The 21,394-nt window shown below is 47.2% G+C and overlaps 1 protein-coding gene across 1 annotated transcript; it reads right to left on the reverse strand.

Moving 5' to 3' along the window:
• Positions 1-7,905: 7,905 nt before the first annotated feature.
• LOC132571869 (zinc finger protein 397-like) lies at positions 7,906-21,382 on the reverse strand. Its single transcript, XM_060238659.1, has 4 exons — positions 20,595-21,382; positions 18,327-18,456; positions 16,160-16,405; positions 7,906-8,672 (listed from the first exon to the last, which is right to left on the reverse strand). The coding sequence occupies exons 1-4, from the start codon at positions 21,354-21,356 to the stop codon at positions 7,906-7,908; spliced, it is 1,905 nt and encodes a 634-aa protein (XP_060094642.1). The 5' UTR covers positions 21,357-21,382.
• Positions 21,383-21,394: the final 12 nt, after the last annotated feature.

Consider the following 21,394-nt stretch of genomic DNA (forward strand, 5'->3'; position numbering starts at 1 on the left):
GAAAGCAGTACTTCTTGTGTCCATGCTTCTTTACTCACAGAAAAATAGGCTGCAAAGGAGGAGGCTAAGCTGAACATTTCTCACTGATCTGGTAGTTTTCCAGCTGCAGCTTAATTGATTCCCCTCTAAGGGATCGTTCAAGGGTGGGATTTCTCCCTCTTGGTGAAAATGGTACAGGCCTGGAAAATTTTACCATGCTATTATGCAGATTTATAAACTGGTCCCTAGTTGAGGGGAGGCACTCTCTCTTTTTATAGTTGCCCATAGGGAGAATTAGTTTTAAGTAATTTTGGTCGGACAAACCAAAAGGCAGGAAGATCACAAGCAAGGCCGTCGAGTGGGGGCTGAGGGATCCGCCATGAATAAATTTCCCATGTTATTTCAGAATAGGAGCTTTACTGATTGACGGTTTTTACCTTACCGATAATCTGCCTTGAGTCCAGTGAGAAAGGCGGACCGCAAAGGAAAATAATAACAACTTTCAACCTGTTATGGAGGAGAGTCGGGGCTTTTTTTGTAGCAGGAACTCCTTTGCATGTTAGGCCACACACCTCCTGATGTAGCCAATCCTCCATGAGCTTACAGGGCTCTTATTACAGGGCTTACCGTAAGCTCCAGGAGGATTGACTACATCAGAGGTGTGTGGCCTAATATGCAAAGGAGTTCCTGCTACAAAAAAAAAAAGCCCTGAGGAGAGTTCTGTCAGTGGCTACTAGTCATGGTGACTAAAGGTAACCTCCTTAGGTAAAGGCTGTCAGCCTCGGAATACCAGTGCCGAGAGGCAGCATCAGGCCACTGTGTGAGACAGACTGCTGGACTAGGTGGACCGCTGGTCTGATCTAGCAGGGCTGTTCTTTATTATCAAAAAAGGGGTGGGAGGGGTTGTCTGCACTTCAAAGGCGGGGATATGTTGTTAAGAAGAACATGGTTTTTAAAAATTTTCGAGAGAAGCAAACAACATATGTCCCCTTAAAAATCCTATGGATCTTGGGACTGAAATCAACATCCCTTTTTATCTGCTCACAGGACAGTGAAGCACTTGATGTCCAGACCTTGAAAACACCGTCAAAGTTCTGTGAAGCTTGAGCATATAGCGGGCCTAAAAGAGGCCCTACTTTGGCTGTTCTGTGTCCATTTTCAAATATGCTGGTGAGGCCGAGCAAGCAATTGAACCAAGGCTTGTGGCCATCTACACAAGTGGGTTTTCCATCCTGGGAAAGCCCACATTTAAATCAAAGGAATTTGCACCCTCTTGGTGGCATCAGTTCACCCAGAAACTGCGCTTGTCGCCTTGCCCCTGTTCCATCTTTTTTTGTTCTTAATACATGCTGCAAAATGTGCAGCTCCTTCAATTCAATAAGCTGTTAACAGACGGTGTTCTAGCAAACAGGGAAGACTTTTCTTTTCTGTTGATACAGGTGCCCTCTAATGGAAGGAAATCTGGGGGTTTTTTCCATGCTGAAATAAAAAAATTGCATTTCACTGGTGTGTGAGTGTGTGTATTTAAGTATATCAGTACGGTTCAGGTGTTCTGACCAGTGTTCCTTCTAAGTTGAGTTAGTGTGAGCTAGTTCACAGTATTTTAGCCTCCAGCTCACACCTTTTTTTGTCTTAGCTCAGGAAAAATGGCCTCAGAGCAAGCTAATTTATGCAGTAGCTCACAGCTTAAATGCAAGTAGCTCACAAAGTAGAGGTTTTGCTCACAAGACTCCACAGTTTAGAGGGATTATTGGTTCTGACATATATGCCTGTTGGACCATCTCAGTCAATTTGTCTTCTCTGCCTGAGAAAAGTAACCTCCACCAGCCTGTGTTATCTGAGGCCCTTAAAGATGAGACATTGGGGATTGAACCTGGGAGGCAGCATGAGCATAAGAGAAGTCATGTTGGATCAGGCCAGTGGCCCATCCAGTCCAACACTCTGTCACACAGTGGCAAAAAAACTCAAAGATGCCATCAGGAGGTCCACTAGTGGAGCCAGGATACTAGAAGCCCTCCCACTGTTGCCTCCCCAAGCACCAAGAATACAGAGCATCACTGCCTCAGAAAGAGAGTTCCATCTATACCCTGTGGCTAATAGCTACTGATGGACCTCTGCTCCATTTGTTTATCCAATCCCCTCTTGAAGCCATCTATGCATGTAGCTGCCACCACCTCCTGTGGCAGTGAATACCATGTGTTAATCACCCTTTGGGTGATTAAAAGCAGATCAGCTGCTTTTACAGGTGCAGGAGCAGTTGCCACTAAAAAAGCAGAAACCATACACAGTAGAGAAAGAACTCTGGATCTGTAGAAAGGTGGAGTCATGAACACATGAAGCTGCCTTATACCACCAGTCCATCAATGAAAGCCAGGTTCATTAAGGGGGGGGGGGAGGACCCATGGCTTAGTGGTAGGCCTAAGGGGAAGGGCCGTGGCTCAGTGGAAGAACTTCTGCTTTCCATGCAGAAGGTTCCAGGTTCAATCCTCAACATCCCCAAAGGCTCAGGTAGGAGATGATGTGAAGGACCTCAGCCTGAGAACCTGGAGAGCTGCTGCCAGTCCATGTAAACAATACTGTCCTTAATGGACCAAGGGTCTGATTCAGCATAAGGCAGCTTCATCTGTGTGTTCACCTGTGCTCAGTGTGTCAAATGTCCCACATTCAATCCCTGGCATCTCCACTTCAAAGGATCTCCAGGAATGATCAATGGCAAGAGCTGCCACAAGTCAATAAAATAAGATGGCCTCTTATTTGAGGTGGAGATTTTCCACTTTCTTCTTAGGTACCTCAGATCAAAATCTTCCAGTATGGTTATCAGGCTCCAGTTTTGTTATTTCGGACCCTGGAAGAGGGTCACACTTCACAGGATAATGCAGCAAACAATCCATATGTTGACAGAACGTGGAAACAATCTGCATTTTGACAGAAAGCAGAGTCAGGGAAGGGAGAAGGACAGGAGAGACAGGGATTGCAGGCAATACTCTAAGCTGTGGAATCGTGAGCAAAAATTCTACTTTGTGAGCAACTGGCGTTAAAACTGCTGCATTAGTTAGTTTGTTCTGGGGCCATTTTTCCTGAGGTAAGACAAAAATGTGTGTGCCAGGGGCTAAAAAAAGTTGAGCTAGCTCACACTAACAGCTTAGAGGGAACACTTGATTGTAGATGATATACTCCTGTTATTTGGCACACTAGTTGCAAAGGGAGATTTTGAACCTGTGGCAGCCTTCTTTTAAGACCACAATGGTTTTCAAATTCCAGAAGAGGTGTGCTGCATCAGTCTGATGCTGCCAAAATAAGTGGGAGTCCCAGAGTGACTTTGATTAAATCTGCATCCTCATCCCATTGGCTGTTGCACTGTCCGTAGGCGAGAGCAATCATCTGCATCCAAGGCCATTTTGTCTACCCAGGGAAATGGCAGCAATGCATCTTAGTTATTTTATTCTTTTGCCCCAGTGACAGCTTTTGTGGCGGACTACTGTCCCACTTGTATCTGAGGAAGGGTACTCAAACCCAAGAAATCATAATGGCTTTTTAGGAAAGAAAGACAAGCTGCCTTTCCTCAGATGTCCAGGCCTGGGGCATTTCCCAGACCACAGCAAGAAACATTTGACAACTTCACACTTAAAATAATCCTTAGAAGTCAGTCAAGGTTTGTTTATAAAACCAACCTGAATCCCTAACATTAATGGTAATTCAGGGAATTTGGTGTAGTGGTTAAGTGTGCAGACTCTTATCTGGGGGAACTGGGTTTGATTCCCCACTCGTTCACCTGCAGCTGCTGGAATGGCCTTGGGTCAGCCATAGCTCTGGCAGAGGTTGTCCTTGAAAGGGAAGCTGCTGTGAGAGCCCTCTCAGCCCCAGCCACCTCACAGGGTGTCTGTCGTGGGGGGAGAAGATGTAGGAGATTGTAAGCTGCTCTGAGTCTCTGATTCAGAGTGATGGGCGGGTATAAATCTGCAATTCTTTTTTTTTTTTGTCAGCAAAAAGGCCTTTCAGCCAGGACTGCTTCACCTGTCTTTCTAAAGAACAACCAACATGGCAACCTCAGGGAAGTTGTTTCTGTTCAGCTTGGTTGGGGAAACAACCAACGAGGCCTGAGCTCACTCTGAAGGAGTGTGACAGGCAGTAAAAACCGAGGAAGATATGTGTGTGGGGTGTGTGTGTCTCAGGTTATTTTTAGATATCCTTAGATATTGGGGGGTAGAAGAAGAAGAAGAAGAATTGCAGATTTATACCCCGCCCTTCTCTCTGAATCAGAGACTCAGAGCGGCTTACAATCTCTCATATCTTCTCCCCCCACAACAGACACCCTGTGAGGTGGGTGGGGCTGAGAGGGCTCTCACAGCAGCTGCCCTTTCAAGGACAATCTCTGCCAGAGCTATGGCTGACCCAAGGCCATTCCAGCAGGTGCAAGTGGAGGAGTGGGGAATCAAACCCGGTTCTCCCAGATAAGAGTCCACGCACTTAACCACTACACCAAACTGGTAGGGTTTGGTCTTGGGTTATTTCAGGTCTATCTTTACCCAAATGGCCTCCTGGGTTTCTAAACTCAAGGCTTTTAACACTTGTGTATGTGTGTCAGTCAGTCAGTTTATTACAATCCAAGATCAGAAAGTTGTGTGAGTGAGACCTCTTCAAGATGCTCAAACTTTAAGAAACTGATGTGTAAAGACACCAGATCTCAGACAAAGTTTCCCACACTTCTTTCTCATTTATTCGCTAGAACTGCCCAACTTTCACCATTTTAAACCCAAGAAGGCTTATTTTATCCCTAGGTTACAGGGCCATATTAGATGTTTGGACCTACCTGTGGCCACCAACAATGCTTTAGAAGAGAATTTAACCATTTTAAGAATCATAACATAAGAAAAGCCATGTTGGATCAGGCCAGTGGCCCATCCAATTCAACACTCTGTGTCACACAGTGGCCAAAAACCCCCAAGTGCTATCAGGAGGTCCACCAGTGGGGCCAGGACACTAGAAGCCCTCTAACTGTGCACCCCCCCCCACACACACAAACACCAAGAATACAGAGCATCACTATCCCAGACAGAAGACGACGACAGTGGATTTATATTCCGCCCTCCACTCAAAGTCTCAGAGCGGCTCACAATCTCCTTTATCTCCCTCCCCCACAACAGACACCCTGTGAGGTGGGTGGGGCTGAGAGGACTCTCACAGCAGCTGCCCTTTCAAGGACAACCTCTGCCAGAGCTATGGCTGACCCAAGGCCATGCCAGCAGGTACAAGTGGAGGAGTGGGGAATCAAACCCGGTTCTCCCAGATAAGAGTCCACACACTTAACCACTACACCAAACAGAGTTCCAACAATAAGCTGTGGCTAATAGCCACTGATGGACCTCTGCTCCATATGCTTATCCAATCCGCTCTTGAAGCTGGCTATGCTTGTAGCCGCCACCACCTCCTGTGGCAGTGAATTCCACATGTTAATCACCCTTTGAGTGTAGAAGTACTTCCTTTTATCAGTTCTAACCTGACTGCTCAGCAATTTCATGGAATGCCCACAAATTCTCATATTGTGAGAAAGGGAGAAAAGTACTTCCTTCTCTACCTTCTCTGTCCCATGCATAATCTTGTAAACCTCTATCATGTCACCCTACAGTCCACGTTTCTCCAAGCTAAAGAGCCCCAAGCGGTTTAACCTTTTAATCAGCGTTTTGATCAGGCCCATGGCGTGGCGGCACGAGGCAATTTTGTCCTCCAATCATTTAAGAGTAAAGAACAACTCTTAACACCCTATGGCCAGGAAAGGTGTTTGTGGGTACCACAATGGGGACCCTGGCTGACAGAATGCTAGAAGCGGAGACATTTGTGGTAGAGGGATTTCTAAACTGTTCCCATTTTCTAATTACCCATACATTGTGCTTTACAGCAGCTCTGCAGAACTGTGACTCACCAAGTGACACATTACTTTAGTTGTTAGTTTGCATCAAGATGATACAGGAGGAGCGAGGCTGTATAGACAAGCAGGTATAAAGCTTTGTTGTTTGATTGAATCTCTTCTGAGTTTTGCCCTGGGTAATTCAGGTAATTCTGTAAATAATTTTTTTGAAAGCATAGGTTGTGTCCGCTTGGTCTTGCAGCTCTATAAAGAAAGCTGGAGTCATCTCCCACACTTAAAAAAAATATTCCAGAAATCCTTTTCCCAGCTGTGTTTTCTCCACTGGGCTTCTGGTCTCAGAATCACAATAACAGAAAAGAAGCCATGTTGGATCAGGCCAATGGCCCGTCCAGTTCAACGTTCTGTGTCACACAGTGGCCAAAACCCAGGTGCCATCAGGAGGTCCACCAGCAGTGCCAGGCTACAAAAGCCCTCCCACTGTTGCCCCCGCCCAGCACCAAGAAGACAGAGCATCACTGCCCCAGACAGAGTGTTCTATCCATACCTTGTGAGCCTCTGCTCCATATGTTTCTCCAATCCCCACTTAAAAGTGCCTGCACTTCTAGCAGCCACCACTTCTTATGGCAGAGAATTCCACGTGTTAATTTCATTAAGTGCCCATGAGCAAACAAATAAAAAAGCAACTTGGAATTTATTATTATTATAGAGTTGATTTGCACAGAATCATCCCTTTTTCACAGCGCTGTCCAAAGGGTCATAAACTAAAAGGCCAGATCCCCCTCCCAAAGAACTTACCATTCACTTTTCAAGTCTAACATTTTTAACTGGACTAAATTTACACAGTGTCAGAGACAACTGTACAACATTTCACAATACTCCTAACCATGGCTTCCCTCCCTTTTTTTTTTTGTAGCAGGAACTCCTTTGCATATTAGGCCACACGTCCCTAATGTAGCCAATCCTTCTGGAGCTTACAGTAGGCCCTGTACTAAGAGCCCTGTAAGCTCTTGGAGGATTGGCTACATCAGGGGGTGTGGCCTAATATGCAAAGGAGGTCCTGCTACAAAAAAAGCTCTGCTCCTAACCTCAAAATAAGAGTCTGAAGAGAGGAAGGTATGAAAGCAGCAAGCAACACCAGGATATGCAGGGACATAAAACCAGGCTGGCGCTGAAACCAGAACAAATGAAATTTTGCCTCTGAAGGATAGAATTGAGAGATGAAGGCATAAAACAGGTAAGTGGCGCAAAGATATGCAGGATGAGCAAACAATCCATAGGACAAAGGGGAATAAGAACAAACAAAGATTCTGTAGAGATCTTACCCTGCGAGGAAAAAACTATGCATTTGGGGGGTTTTTTAGAGTCAGGTTGAGGTTCTCCAGATTTCCTGGACCCAACTCAGCTTCTCCACATCCAAACACTAGATTTGGGTGATGGCTTTTTAAAAAAAAAAATAGCCCAGATGGCTTGAAACACTGCTAAGGGGGATGGAGGGGTTGTGGATTCCCCCCCCCCCAGGTGTTCTCCCAGGCTGAAAGAGTGCTGGGAGGGGGGAGTAATTTTCTCATTTTTGCTTCTCCAAACAGAATATTCTATGCAGGTGAGGCAACAAAAATGGGGGAAAGCAGGGCGCTTTTTTTGGCAGCAGGAACTCCTTTGCATATTAGGCCACTCCCTCAATGTAGCTAATCCTCCAAGAGTTTACAGTAGGCCCTGTAAGCTCTTGGAGGATTGGCTACTTCAGGGGTGTGTGGCCTAATATGCAAGGGAGTTCCTGCTACAAAATAAGCCATGGGGAAATGACTCCCAATTTTTTTTTGGGGGGGGAGTAGCTGGGGAAGAGGCAGGAGTCCTTCCTCCTCCTCTTTATTCTTTAAAAGCCATTCCTTGCATCTGTTGCGTGGCTGAGGAGAACCCAGGTGGGTTAAGGGGGATCTGGACCCAGCTCTTTAAAAAACGAAACATATAGTTTGGTCCTGAAGAGGAAGGTACCATAGTTCTCACAAAAAAATTGCAACCAGTTAAGAGGAGAACAAGGCAATCGACACCACCTCCACACATTACTGAGATTCGAGTTGAAAGTCCAGCGTCTCTAGGGGCTGCGACAGGAGCTTCTCTTCAGCATGCGTGCTTTTATGGAGGATAAGAAGCGAGATCTGACAGAAGCTTTTGCCGCATTCGCTACAGGCATACGATTTCCTATCAAGATGGACCCTCTGATGCCTCGTGAGATGCGATTTGCACACAAATCTTTTCCCACAGTCTGGGCACTGGAACGGCCTCTCCCCTCCATGGGTTTTCCTGTGGTTAATAAGGCTGGAATGGGAACTGAACTGTCGGCCGCACAACGGACAGGCGTAGGGCTTCTCCCCCGTGTGGATTCTCTGATGGCGGGTGAGGTCCGATATCCAAGCAAACCTTTTCTCGCAGGCCGAACAGTCATAGAGGGTGTTCCCGATGTGGGTTTTCTGGTGTACATTCAGGTGTTTCTTGCGCCCAAAGCATTTGCCGCACTCAGCACACTGGTAGGGTGTCTCTCCCTCTGAGTTCTGCTTTAAAGCTGTTCCCATCACAGGGAAAGTCTTGGGTTTAGGTAGTAGTGACGTGTCATCAAGGATTTCCTTGCGCATCCCACAAAAAGTGGATTTACCTGCGATGTTTCTTAGCTGGTTTTCTTGAGGCATCTTTGGCCCGTGAAGAATCTTAGAGGATTCAACCAGTTGTTGGCCCTGGGAAAGGTTTTCTTTTGCTCCTCTTGGTGATTCTGCTTGGTCCGAGATTTCCTGGAGGTTGATCCTCCTGTCATTCCCACTAGCGTTCCAAACATCTGTCAGAATAGTAATAAAAGAAACCAAGATTTCAAACTCGGGTTTGTAACCTGTTAGTTAATCACAAGTTGAAAAGGAGATAAGACAGTTTCATGAAGGATATCTCTTACAGTGGCTAGTAGTCACTAGGGCTTTTTTTGTAGCAGGAACTTCTTTGCATATTAGGCCACATACCCCTGATGTAGCCAATCCTGTAAGAGCTTACACGGCTTTTAGTACAGTGCCTACTGTAAGCTCCAGGAGGATTGGCTACATCAGGGGTGTGTGGCCTAATATGCAAAGGAGTTCCTGCTACAAAAAAAGCCCTGGTAGTCATGTGAATAAAGGAACCTCTGCATTCATAGGCAGCAAACCCTTGAATCCCAGTGTCAGGAGGCAACATAAGGGAAAGGCCTCAGCCTCTGTAACCAATTTGGCGTTCCCAGAAGGTCAGTACCCTAGGCAATTGCCTAGTTTGCCTACCTACAGGGGCCGGCCCTGTCTGTAACCTATTGTTGGTCCTCCAGAGTAACTGGCTGGCTGCTTTGTGAGACAGGATGCTGGACTAGGTTCCTGACTGGTTCCAGCAGGACTCTTCTGACATTCTTAAGTTTGTTTGCTGTGAGATGCTTGGACTTTGCTGGTTGCAAGCAGAGAGCCAGTTTTTTTGACGGGCTGCTCAGCTGTTTGTGAGGTCAAACCTGTTTCCTGGGTTTCTTTCCATGTATTGAAATGGTGCAGTACAGTGAAACCGGCAGTGTTTGACCTATTTTTCCCCTTCCCTTGCTGCTTCGTAACCAGTCATAGAAATAAACAGTGATCAAATTAAGCAGCCAGGGATTATAAATTAAGAGTATATTTTTTAATAGTTATACTGTTTGGTATTCCTTTAACTTGCACAGCCTTAAGAACAAAAGAGGAGCCCTACTGGATCAGACCAGTGGTCCATCTAATCCAGCATCCTGTCTCAGATAGTGGCCTGCCAGCCAAGAACAGGGCATAGAGGCCGAGGTCTTCATAAGAACATCGGAAGAGCCCTGCTGAACCAGATCAGTCCAGTACTCTGTCTCACCCAGTAGCCAACCTGTTTCACTGGAAGGCAAACAACAGGGCAGAGAGGCGAGGCTCTCCCCTATTGTTGACTCTTGGCCCTGGGATTCAGAGGTTTAGTATGCCTAATTAGTGGCCTAATATGCACATTAGTGGCCTAATACACAAATGAGTTTCTGCGGGTCCCCCCCCCATAAAAAAACCCCTATGTGAAACAATAGTGACATCAAAGGATGTGGTCCAGGACTTTTTCTGTAGAAAAAGCCCAGCAGGAACTCATTTGCATATCAGGCCATGCCCGCCCCCCCGACATCGCTATTGTTTTGCACAGGACTTTTTCTACAAAAAAAGCCCTGCACAAAACAATGGTGATGTCAGGGGGTGTAGGCTAATATGCAAATGAGTTCCTGAGCAAAAATGACCTAAATGCAAATAAGTGGGGATTCATTTGCATATTAGGCCACACCCCTGACACCAAGCCAGCCAGAACTGCGTTCCTGTGCGTTCCTGCTCCAAAAAAAAGCCCTGGTGTCGCCTAATATGCAAATATGTCCCTGCTGGGTTTTTTCCTGTGTGTACGTTATCCATTCCATCAGTTCGTCAGTTGCTTGTGCAGATGAAGCCAGAACTGGACCAGTGTTATGTTGAGATCAATGTCATCGATTCAGACCAGCATCTCTCTCCAAGATCTTGCTTCTCAGGGTATCTTTAACCAGAGATGCCAGTGGCTGAATATGGGACTACCTGCAAGCGGAAGGAACAGGGAGATGGATGTACGTGGCATCAGTTTGCCCTTGGGGCGGAATCTACTTCAACCCACACCCCTCCTCTCCGGCAGCTCTTGACTTTGACCTGACCAGGTGAATCTTATCCACAAAGCATTTCAGGGCAGTTACCTCCCCACCCCCCTAAGTTCCATGAGTCTCTCTGCAACCATCCAGGCTGAAGCCCCAAGGTACAAATGGGAATCCCAAAGAAACTGCAGGAGAAAGATCAAATGTTCCTCACATCTCAAAATCTCTCTCTGCTTTCTGAGGCTTCCACAGCCACCATTTTTACCTGGGCATTGATTGTTGACTCTCAGCTGCTTTCCACGTTTTGGGAGCCCTGGATTGTGCTCACTCCTCATTAGGGTTGCCAAATCCAATTCAAGAAATATCTGGGGGCTTTGGGGGTGGAGCCAGGAGCAAGAGTGCCCCTATCGTTCATTATTTCCAATGGAGGGAAGGCATTTAAAAGGTGTGCAGTCCCTTTAAATGTGAAAGGGAGTTCCGGTCATCACATTTAAAGGGACTGCACACCGCACACCTTTTAAATGCCTTCGCTCCATTGGAAATAATGAAGGATAGGGGCACCTTCTTTGGGGGCCCATTAAATTGGACCCCCTGGTCCAATCATTTTAAAACTTGAAGGATATTTTAAGGAGGGGCACCAGATGCTATGCTGAAAATTTGGTGCCTCTACCTCAAAACACTGCCCTCTCAGAGCCCCAGATACCCGCAGATCAATTCACCATTATATCCTATGGGAATTGGTCTCCATAGGGAATAATGGAGCGTCCAGCAGACATCTCCCCCACCGCTTCTGATGATCCTGAAGCAGGGTATGGGCCTCCAAACCAGGGGATCCCCTGCCTTCACCTGGGGATTGGCAACCCTACTCCTCATTAGGCCAGCTTTCAAAACCCCGCCCCGCCCTTTTTGCTTAATTTATGGACACTGTGTTTTACTGAAGAGTTGGGGCCCTCTTGAGGATGTAAAGACTCCCGTCTCACTGTTGCACCATTTTTATCATCCACACAGGGGCCAGCCAATATATAGCGACAAGTTAGGAGCCCGTGAGAAACCGCAGGGCTAGAAGAACCCGGCAACGTTACCCCTCCCTGCAAGGTCTCCCCCTCCAGGATTCTCTCAGCCCTCAGGGATGTGAACAGGTTGGTTGTCCTTAGGGTTGCCAATCCCCAGGTGGGACAATAGGAGAGCTGAGCAAACCACAACCAGAGAGAAGGTGCAAACCACAACCAGCAGGTTATAGCAAACCACAACCAGCAGGTTATAAAATAACTAAGAAGCTTATACAAATTTCCTGGAGATTTGATGGAATTATTGCAAGTGCTTTGTACATAAGTTACAAAAATGGTGGTGAGATTTGTATTAGTTATTGATGTCACTATAACCTGTTGGTTGTGGTTAGCTCAATCCTCAGGTGGGGGCAGAGGATCCCCCATTTTGGAGGCCTTCCCCCTGCTTCAGGGTCATCAGAAAGAGGGAGGAGGAGCGAAATGTCTGCTGGGTGCTCCATTGTTCCCTATGGAGACCAATTTCCATAGGGTATAATGGAGAATTGATCCATGGGTATCTATGGCTCTGGGGAGGGCGCTGTTTTTTGAGATAGAGGCACCGAATTTTCAGCATAGCATCCATTGCCTCTCCCCAAAACACTCTCTGAGTTTCGAAAAGATTAGACCAGGGGTTCAGTTCTGTGAGTCCCAAAAGAAGGTGGCCCATCCTTCATTGTTTCCAATGGAGGGGAGGTATTTAAAAGGCGTGCAGTCCCTTTAAATGTGATGGCTAGAACTCCCTTTGGAGTTCAATTATGTTTCTCACACCCTTGTTCCTGGCTCCATCCCCAATGTCTCCTGGCTCCACCCCCAATGTCTCCTGGCTCCACCCCTAAATATTTCTTGAATTAAGACTTGGCAACCCTAACCTGTTTCCAATTGGGATATGATATGATCTGACCAAAGCTGGGTGATTGCTGGACTACATCACCTTGCACGACATTTTGCACAAGCGGAAAATGCAAGACGGGATTCAGTCAAGTTGACTTTGCGCAAGGGCTACTATGGGCAATTGTTTTCTTGTGTTTCCACTGGTGTGAGAGCTCCTGTATGAACCGAAATATGCTGTGGGATTGTTACCCCACGTTGTCACATAGTTAGACCCTCAAGGTTTCTGGGTAAGTGAGGATGCCCTCTCCCAAGAACCCAAAGAACAGATACAAACCGTGGATAGATGACTAAAGACTTCTTAAAGACATAGGCATACAAGATTCCTAATTTATACAAAAATTCATTCCATACGAAATTCAAGCGACCCATATAGTAAGAACTTATCCACTCCAATCAAGTGCTTGTGCAGAATCCTCTCTCATATAATAATTGTGGAAAATCTGCAATCTTCTGCTGGACACCCCAAAAAAGCCTCCGACATACTCGCTAGTTTTTCTTCATTGTGGAAGGATTGTACTTGGCATGTGTGTGAACCTCTAGAAGTGGTGTGGAAACTGTTGAATTTGCAGGAAAAGGAAAGGTCCCCTGTGCAAGCACCAGTCGTTTCCGACTCTGGGGCGATGTTCCTTTCACAATGTTTTCACGGCAGACTTTTTACAGGGTGGTTTGCCATTGCCTGCCCCAGTCATCTACACTTTCCCCCCAGCAAGCTGGGGACTCATTTTACTGACCTCGGAAGGATGAAAGGCTGAGTCAATCTTGAGCCAGCTACCTGAAAACCCAGCTTCCACCAGGGATTGAACTCAGGTCATGAGCAGAGTTTAGGACGGCAGTACTGCAGCTTTAACAGACTGCTTACCAATTCTTCCATGAAGAAGGCTGACTGAAACGTCTTATCAGCTAGCGAGGACAGTAGCAATGCTGCACTTGTTCAGAGCAGAGGCAACTGGCGGTGAGCAAAGGGGGAAAATTGAAGGCCCTCCAATGGAGGGGCCATACAGATGGGAGGGGGAGTTGAATGGAGTGGCCTGGCCTCCCCTGTAGCTACAAGCCTGCTTCCTGGGGAGGTAGTGGGCTCTCCTTCCTTGGAGGTTTTAAAACAGAGGCTAGATGGCCATCTGACAGCAATGCGGATCCTGTGAATTTAGGGGGAGGTATTGTGAATTTCCTTCCAACTCTATGACTCTATGAAATACAGAAGCCAGAAAAGGCAGTGCATTAGGTTCCTGGTGGCTGGGGTGTGTGTGTCTTCTGTGTCCTCCAGAGCTTCTTGCTGTGACCAGCAAACCCAGAATACATGACAAAAAAAAACCAAACTAAAACTGTGCAGGATGAGTTCAATAGTAAGGGAACTCTTGCACGTTTGCTCGCTTTGCATAACTTTGGACGAATGCAGGAATACAGTAAAAAGAGGTTCAAAGGGGCTGACTATAACACTTTTCGTGCTGGGAAATCAGGTGCCCCATGAGTAAATCACCTGTTTAGACACCTCAGTCACCAACAGAGGGAGACTGAGAGAAGGACTTGGTAGCAATGAAGCACCAGCCAGCGTGTGTTGGATTCACTGATACGCTCCTGCAGGGGTCCTCAGTGTGGTGCCAATGGATGCCATGGTGCCTGCTGACACTTTTCCTGGTACCCGCCAAGTGTTTTTAGGAAGTGGGTGGAGTCAGGTAGGGTTTTTGGCCTGCAAGGCTTTTGATTGGCTACTAGAGACCTGACTGGCTGTGCAGATGTTTTAAAATGTTGCTTGGGTAGCAGCTGCAATTGCAGTACAAGGATCTGCTCTGCATGAACGGAGTTAAGCTGTCGTAATTGTGTTGTGGCTGGCTCCACCTCCTGCAGCAGCCACTTAGTTGCTGCACCTGCTGTGCAACAAAGTGGCTGCCACAAAATGGCTGTCGGAATTCCAAATGTGCCCACAGATTCAAAAAGGTTGAGGACCCTGTCAAAGCACTATTAGAGAAAGCCTCCTCTCATATGAGCCCTTTCTGCTGGTGTAAATCTACCAATGAGGAAAAGGATGCTTGTTGCTTGCTTATAGTGCCCAAACTCCCAGCTGTATTCCCTGTCCCTGCCCACATTCAATGGAATGGCTGAGAAGATGGCATTGTGTTGAGTGACACTCTAGGCACCCTCCCATCTCTATGGTATTTATCATAGAGATGGGAGGGTGCCTAGAGTGTCACTCAACACAATTTACCATAGAGCCTGGGAAAATTTGCAGAGTGCCACTTGACACAGAGACACAATTTCCAGATGTTCACCTGTAAGTGATGTTGCTGCCTTACATGATGTTTTTTCCCCTATGCCCTGCCCCCAACATATCCAGGGGTTCCGGGAAGGTGCCAGCAACCCTAATGAGGACTCGCTCAGGTACTTTCTTGCATGAACGTTGGGTAACCATTCACCAACAGGATTCACCTTTTTGTTGACAGGTGCTATACTCTAGAACAGTGGCTCTCAACATTTTTGAGTATGGGGACCCCTTGGTAACATTAAAAAATTTCATTGACCATCCCCTCACAACAGTAGCTGTACTATACTAATTGTTGACTGAGAAAATACAGAATAAGAAAATAATAATAATAATAATTGTGCATATGGATTCCCAGCGACAAGGAAGAACTCCAAAGTCCCCTGGAATTGTCTGCCCCCAGGATGGAAAGCACTCCTATGGAATTCACTTCTTGAAGAAGCCTGCCTGCCTCATTCATTGGCTTCTTTTTGGGGATAGGTAAAAACTCTTCCCTGTTAGGTTTTTGACGTTTAATGGTGCTGACGGTTGTGGATTTATGTGCTGCTGATTTCACAGTGTTGACATTTTTTATTTAGTGTTTTAGCATTGTGAACTGCTTTGGAAAGGCAGGATACAAGGAGCTACAGAAGAATTGCTGACTAATGTATATAAATCCATGATGCCATGAGCCTCTTTTTAATGTACATCTGTACGCAGGGGTTGTGAATTTCAGTTTTTCTCAATGTAGGTTTTGCTTCGAGTGAATTTGGGCTTTCAGCAAATAATGGACAAGGTTATCCTTGAAAGCACCATCGCCCCATTCCCTCCCCCAAAAGGTTCTTAAAAAAGCAAAATAGCCATGGAGGAAATGAAGAACATTCTTTATTGTGTTAGCAGTTATTGTTGGAATAGAGGAGACAGGATGTAGTTCCTGCATTGTACAATGTCTAAAATAAACACCATTCTGACCGAAATTTATCCCAAGCTAATTCCCCATAAGCAATACCAATCTTCCCCTAAAACTCTCATTCCCCCAAGAAGTCCAAGCATCCATATATGCTAGCGTGCTGTGTGGATTCTCTGGTGTCTATTAAGGCACGTATTGCGAGAGAACCTTTTCCCACAAACCGAGCATTCATGGGGCTTTTCACCTGTGTGGATTCTACGGTGTGTATTAAGGTTAGCTTTCTGGCTGAAGCTTTTCCCACAGCGCAAGCATTCGTACGGCCTCTCCCCCGTGTGGATTCTCTGATGGGTGTTAAGGTATGAGCTGCGAGAAAACCTTTTCCCGCAGGTTGTGCACTTGTGGGGCCTCTCACTTTCGCATCTTTTGCGGTGCCCAATCAGCTGCAGTTTCTGACCAAATCGTTTCCCGCAGTCCGAGCACTTAAACGACTTTTCTCCCATGTGAATGCTTTCGTGTTTAACGAGGATCGAGCTCTGACCGAATCTTTTTCTATAAGCACTGCAGATAGTTTGTCTCTTACCGGTGTGGACTCTTCGCTGGGATGCATCTTCCTCGAGATCCTGGAAGGAGCCTCCAAATGGAAGAGATGCATCGACTTCCTGCACGGGGCGAGTTTCCTGCTGAGTCCTGGGGGTGTTTTCTGGCTGGCAGAACTGGGTGACGTTCTCCCCTCCTCTCCATGCTGATGTCCCATGTAGTCGCAATTGCTCTGGATCTTCTGCCGCATACCCTTCCCCTCCCTCAAGGCTCATCCATCCTTTCGTGCCTGGATGAAAGAGAGAGAAAAAGGGAGCTCTGTGCACAGGTATTTGCTACTATACATATCCTTTTAGACAGTTTCAAAGGCAGCTTCTGGGAGAGCTCTCTCAACCCCACACTCCTCACAGGGTGTATGTTTGGTGTAGTGGTTAAGTGAATGGACTCTTATCTGGGAGAGCTGGGTTTGATTCCTCACTCCTCCACTTCACTTGCAGCTGCAGAAATGGCCTTGGGTCAGCCGTAGCTCTTGCAGAGTTGTCCTTGAAAGGGTAGCTTCTGGGAGAGCTCTCTCAGCCCCACCCACCTCACAGTTGTGGGGGAAGAAGGTAAAGGAGATTCTGAATCGCTCTGAGATTCTGCGATTCGGAGTGGAGGGCAGGATATAAATCCAGTATCTTGTTGTTGTTGTTGTGGGGGAGGAAGGTAAAGGAGATTGTAGGCCGCTCTGAGACTCTGAGATTCAGAGTGAAGGGTGGGATATAAATCCTTTCGGTCAGCAGTACAAGAGCTCAATTCGGAATCACCTAAGAGACCAACAAGATTTTCAAGGCGTGTATTAAGCTACCCAAAAATCTTGTTGGCCACTAAGAAGGTACTGTGACTCAAATCTAGTTCTCGTACTGCAGATCAGCACAGCTACCCTCTGTTTTGTTTCTTTCATTAAACCATCACAGTAAACAGCAGGCAAGCAAACATTGCCAAAGTCATTGGCATGGACAATAAAGCCCCCCAGTATTAAAAGTGTGACGTACTGCCAGGCCCAGCTCGACACCACCTCCAACATGCTCAGCAGTGTATCTGAGATCCAGTTTGGTGTAGTGGTTAACAGCAGAGGACTCTAATATGGAGAAAGGGATTTGATTCCCCACTCTTTCACATGCAGCCACCTAGGCGACCTCGGGTCAGTCACAGTACGCTCAGAGCTGTTCTCAAGAGCAGCTCCCTCAGAGCTCTCTCAGCCCCACCTGCCTCACAGGTTGTCTTTTTTGTGGGGAGAGGAAGAGGAGATTGTAAGCCGCTCTTCTTCTTCTTCATCATCAGATAAGATGCACTGAATGCTGCCATAATTCAAGCACAAAATAGCTAGATCGGGGTGTTGAACTAATTTGCTATGAGAGCCGGATCTGACATAAATGAGACCTTGCTGGGCCGGGCCATGTGTGTCATCAAATGTAATGCCTGGTAGCAGAGATATAAACTTTATAAAAAACATAAACAAACACAATTAAAGATTTTTAAAAAAAACTTAAAATAAAATATGCTTAAAAGATCAACACCTTTCAATATTTTATTTAATTAACAGTTTCTGATAACTGATATCTCTTGCTCTGAATCATTGCATCAACATCTGGAGACCATGTCTGTGCTGTAGCAATCCTGAGTAGGCTGTTCGGGTGTGTGTCTGTAAGTTGCAAACCTACTTTTGATTTATTGACATTCATTGCAGAAATCTCATGGTCAATGCTTTGAGCCTAAGGCCCAGGGGAAAACAAGAAATGGCTGGGCATTGCGATCTTTTGTACTTAAGTTGCTTCATGTGCTGGCCAGCCAATGAAGAAAATAGAGGCTTTGCTCTGCAGCTCCTGTGCGATTGGGAAAGTCTGGCAAAGCAAGCTGTGATGCAGAAGGAAGCAAGAGAGAGAGAAGGAAGCAGATGTCAGTGAGTTGCTCGTGGGCCTGATAGGAGCCCTCTGAGGGCCTGATTTGGCCCTCGGGTCACATGTTTGACATCCCTGAGCTAAAGCGTCCAGAGAAGACAATTATAGAGCCATCTCCAGGCCCTTAGGAGGGGTTTTCCTCACTTTGCTTCTCTCGGCCAGGAGACTAGAGATGTGGCCCTGATGCTCTGGAAAGGTGCCTGTCCAGAAAGCAACCATACCTGAAGACATGCCCCGCTCTGGTAATTTGGAGGCCCATGAAATTCTTACCCAGCACAGCTGCGTCTCTGCTCCCTGGCTCCTCCTTGGCCTCCCAGTGTAGCTGCCGGTTGGCGTGGCCAGCTGGAACTGGTTCTGGCTCACAGAACCTCAGAACCACCTCTTCAAACGGTGGTGTTACCTGAAATGGCAGGAAAGATCTCCTTCAGGGCTAGAATGTATGTGATTGCCACAAGTTCATTAAGCTTGGTCTGGTGGGTCCCTGGAAAGGTCTTCTGCTGCTCCTACTACCTGAGAGCCCTTTATTGACAAAGATGAAGATATTGGATTTATATCCCTCCCTCCACTTGGAATCTCAGAGTGGCTCACAACCTCCTTTTATCTTATTCCCTCACAACAGACACCCTGTGAGGTAGGTGGGGCTGAGAGAATTCTCACAGAAGCTGCCCTTTCAAGGACAACCTCTGCCAGAGCTATGGCTGACCTAAGGCCATTCCAGCAGCTGCAAGTGGAGGAGTGGGGAATCAAACCCAGTTCTCCCAGATAAGAGCCCACACACTTAACCACTACACCAAACTGGCTTTCTGGATCTCATCCTTCCAACTGGAGATGCTGGGGATTGAACCTGGGACCTTCTGCAAACCAAGCTGGAGCTCTACCATGGAGCCATGGACCCCGCCCTCAGTGAACCTGCCTTACCTGAATTAGACCCCTGGTATACTCTTTTCAACTGCAGATTCTGGAGACTGAACATGGGACCTTCTGTATGCAAAGCAGATGCTCTGCTTCTAAGCCATGGGGTCCTTCCTAAATGAAGCTCAGTCCCCACTAATTTCTATTAAAGAAGTTCGGGTCACAAGTGGCAGAAAGGACCATTTCTGCCTGAGAGCCTGGAGAGCCAGCTAAAATCAGAGTAGAAGAACTGAGCTAGTTGGGCCAAAGGTCTGACTCTGCGCAAGGCGGCTCCCAGCATTGGAAACTGTAGGGAGAAGGCATAGCTTTCTAATAATTTACTCTGCAACAGAAGAAGATATTGGATTTATATCCCACCCTCCACTCTGAATTTCAGAGTTTCATAGTGGCTCACAATCTCCTTTACCTTCCTCCCCCACAACAGACACCCTGTGAGGTAAGTGGGGCTGAGAGAGCTCTTCCAGAAGCTACCCTTTCAAGGACAACTCTGCAAGAGCTATGGCTGACTCAAGGCCATTCTAGCAGCTGCAAGTGGAGGAGTGGGGAATCAAACCTGGTTCTCCCAGATAAGAGTCTGCACACTTAACCACTACACCAAGCTGGCTGTCAATAGGTCCTGGTGATTCACCAACCCTATGGGGTTGCTATAAGTTTACATTTGTTGGCTTGCAGTCACATTTGGAGGCCTACTCAGTGCTGTCAAATGACCAGTTCTGAGGATTTCTCCCACTGCTCCAAGAGGGAAGATGTTTTCGGAACAGCACACATGTTCTTCTACAACTGCCCATATTGTGTCTGAACAAAGCAGGAGTCAAGCTGCACCTTTACGACCAACCAAGTTTTATTCAGAACGTACGCTTTCGTGTGCTCACACGAAAGCTTATGTTCTGAATAAAACTCGGTTGGTCGTAAAGGTGCAGCTTGACTCCTGTTTTGTTCAACTGCTTCAGACCAATATGGCTGCCCACTTGGATCTATCTACATATTGTGTCTGTTCGCACATTTAAGGGAGGGGGGAATGAAAAGACCAGCTGTTGGATTTTATAAATGGGATCTGCCAGCCCAGAAGCTTGAGGGACTGTGTAGCAAAATACAAATACTTCAACCAAATAAAATCAAAAGAGATGTCTGAAAACAGGTTCAAAAGTTCTAACCTGACTCAAAATGAATCTTTCAAGAATGGGAAGGGTTACTGGCCCTTAGTGGAGCCTACATCAGTCTATTTGTAAGTGCCCTTCCTAAACGGAAGACATTCATGAAAACAACACATGCAGGGGCCTAACAGGCACCCTCCTCTCTGTCAGAGCATTTCTACTTTGCCCCTGCAGAAGGGACTGATCACTATATTCCCATCCCCAATGCGATCACAGTAAGATTCCTCACGTTCAATCTTGGGGAGGAAGCAAACCAGAGCAGTGGAGCATACAGAAATACATCAGGCAGCCTCCTTTGTGTGAGCAAATGTTGCCCCTCCTAGCACAAAAGACTGCCCCAACACGCTATCTGGAAATGACTAATCTGAGGAGATAAAATGGGGAAGATGGTCACAGCATCCCTAAATCTGCAACTGCCCTTTCCAAAACAGAGGGGAGCCTTTCAGGATAACGACCCTCTGAGACATCTCACCTGCAGTTGCTGCTGCTCAGCCTCTCGTTGCCTCTGTAAGAACTCCTCGGCCAGGGCCACCGCCTGAGAGCAGGTCTCCGGCCCACGTTCCCTCACCCAGTTCTGGACCTCTGGTGGTAGGACAATCAGGAACTGCTCTAGGATCAAAAACTCTATGATCTGCTCTTTGGAATGCCTCTCAACCTTCAGCCACCGACGGCAAAGCTCCTGGAGCCGACTATACGTCCCTCGGGGCCCCTCGGCCTCCTGGTAGCAGAAATGCCGGAAGTGCTGGCGGCTCTTCTCCCGGCTCATGGCGTCCCCTCGCAAGATGGCCACTTTCACTTTCCCATAATCCTCTCTGTCTCGGGAATCCAGCCTGCTATAAGCCTGCTTGGCTTCCCCGCTGAGGGCCGGCAGGAGATGGGCCGCCCATTCTTCTTTGGGCCACCGACAGGCTACGGCCACTTGCTCGAAGGAGGCCAGGAAGGCCTTGGCGTCGTCCCAGGGGGTGGGTTCCTCTGGTGACTGTGGGACCCCCCAGCCTGTGTGAGAGGACTCCATGGTCTTGAGGAACTCCTGCCACTGGACTTCCCAGCGCTGAAGGAGGCCTTCCCCAGCTTCCTCCTTGATCTGCTGCACCGGCATTCTTTGCAGGAATTCTCGGATGCAGCCCCTCTGGCTGACCTGAGGGCCCTTCCTGGCCCTCTCCGATCCCTCCATGTTCTTGGGGCCTCCTTGGTTTTGCTCCTCCATTTTCATCCCTGGCTGGTCTTTCAGCATGAACGGCTCTTGAAGGGGGAGTGAAAAGGGGGTGGTGT

This window comes from Heteronotia binoei, chromosome 5 (genome assembly GCF_032191835.1).
Source record: "Heteronotia binoei isolate CCM8104 ecotype False Entrance Well chromosome 5, APGP_CSIRO_Hbin_v1, whole genome shotgun sequence".
Classification (NCBI taxonomy): domain Eukaryota; kingdom Metazoa; phylum Chordata; class Lepidosauria; order Squamata; family Gekkonidae; genus Heteronotia; species Heteronotia binoei.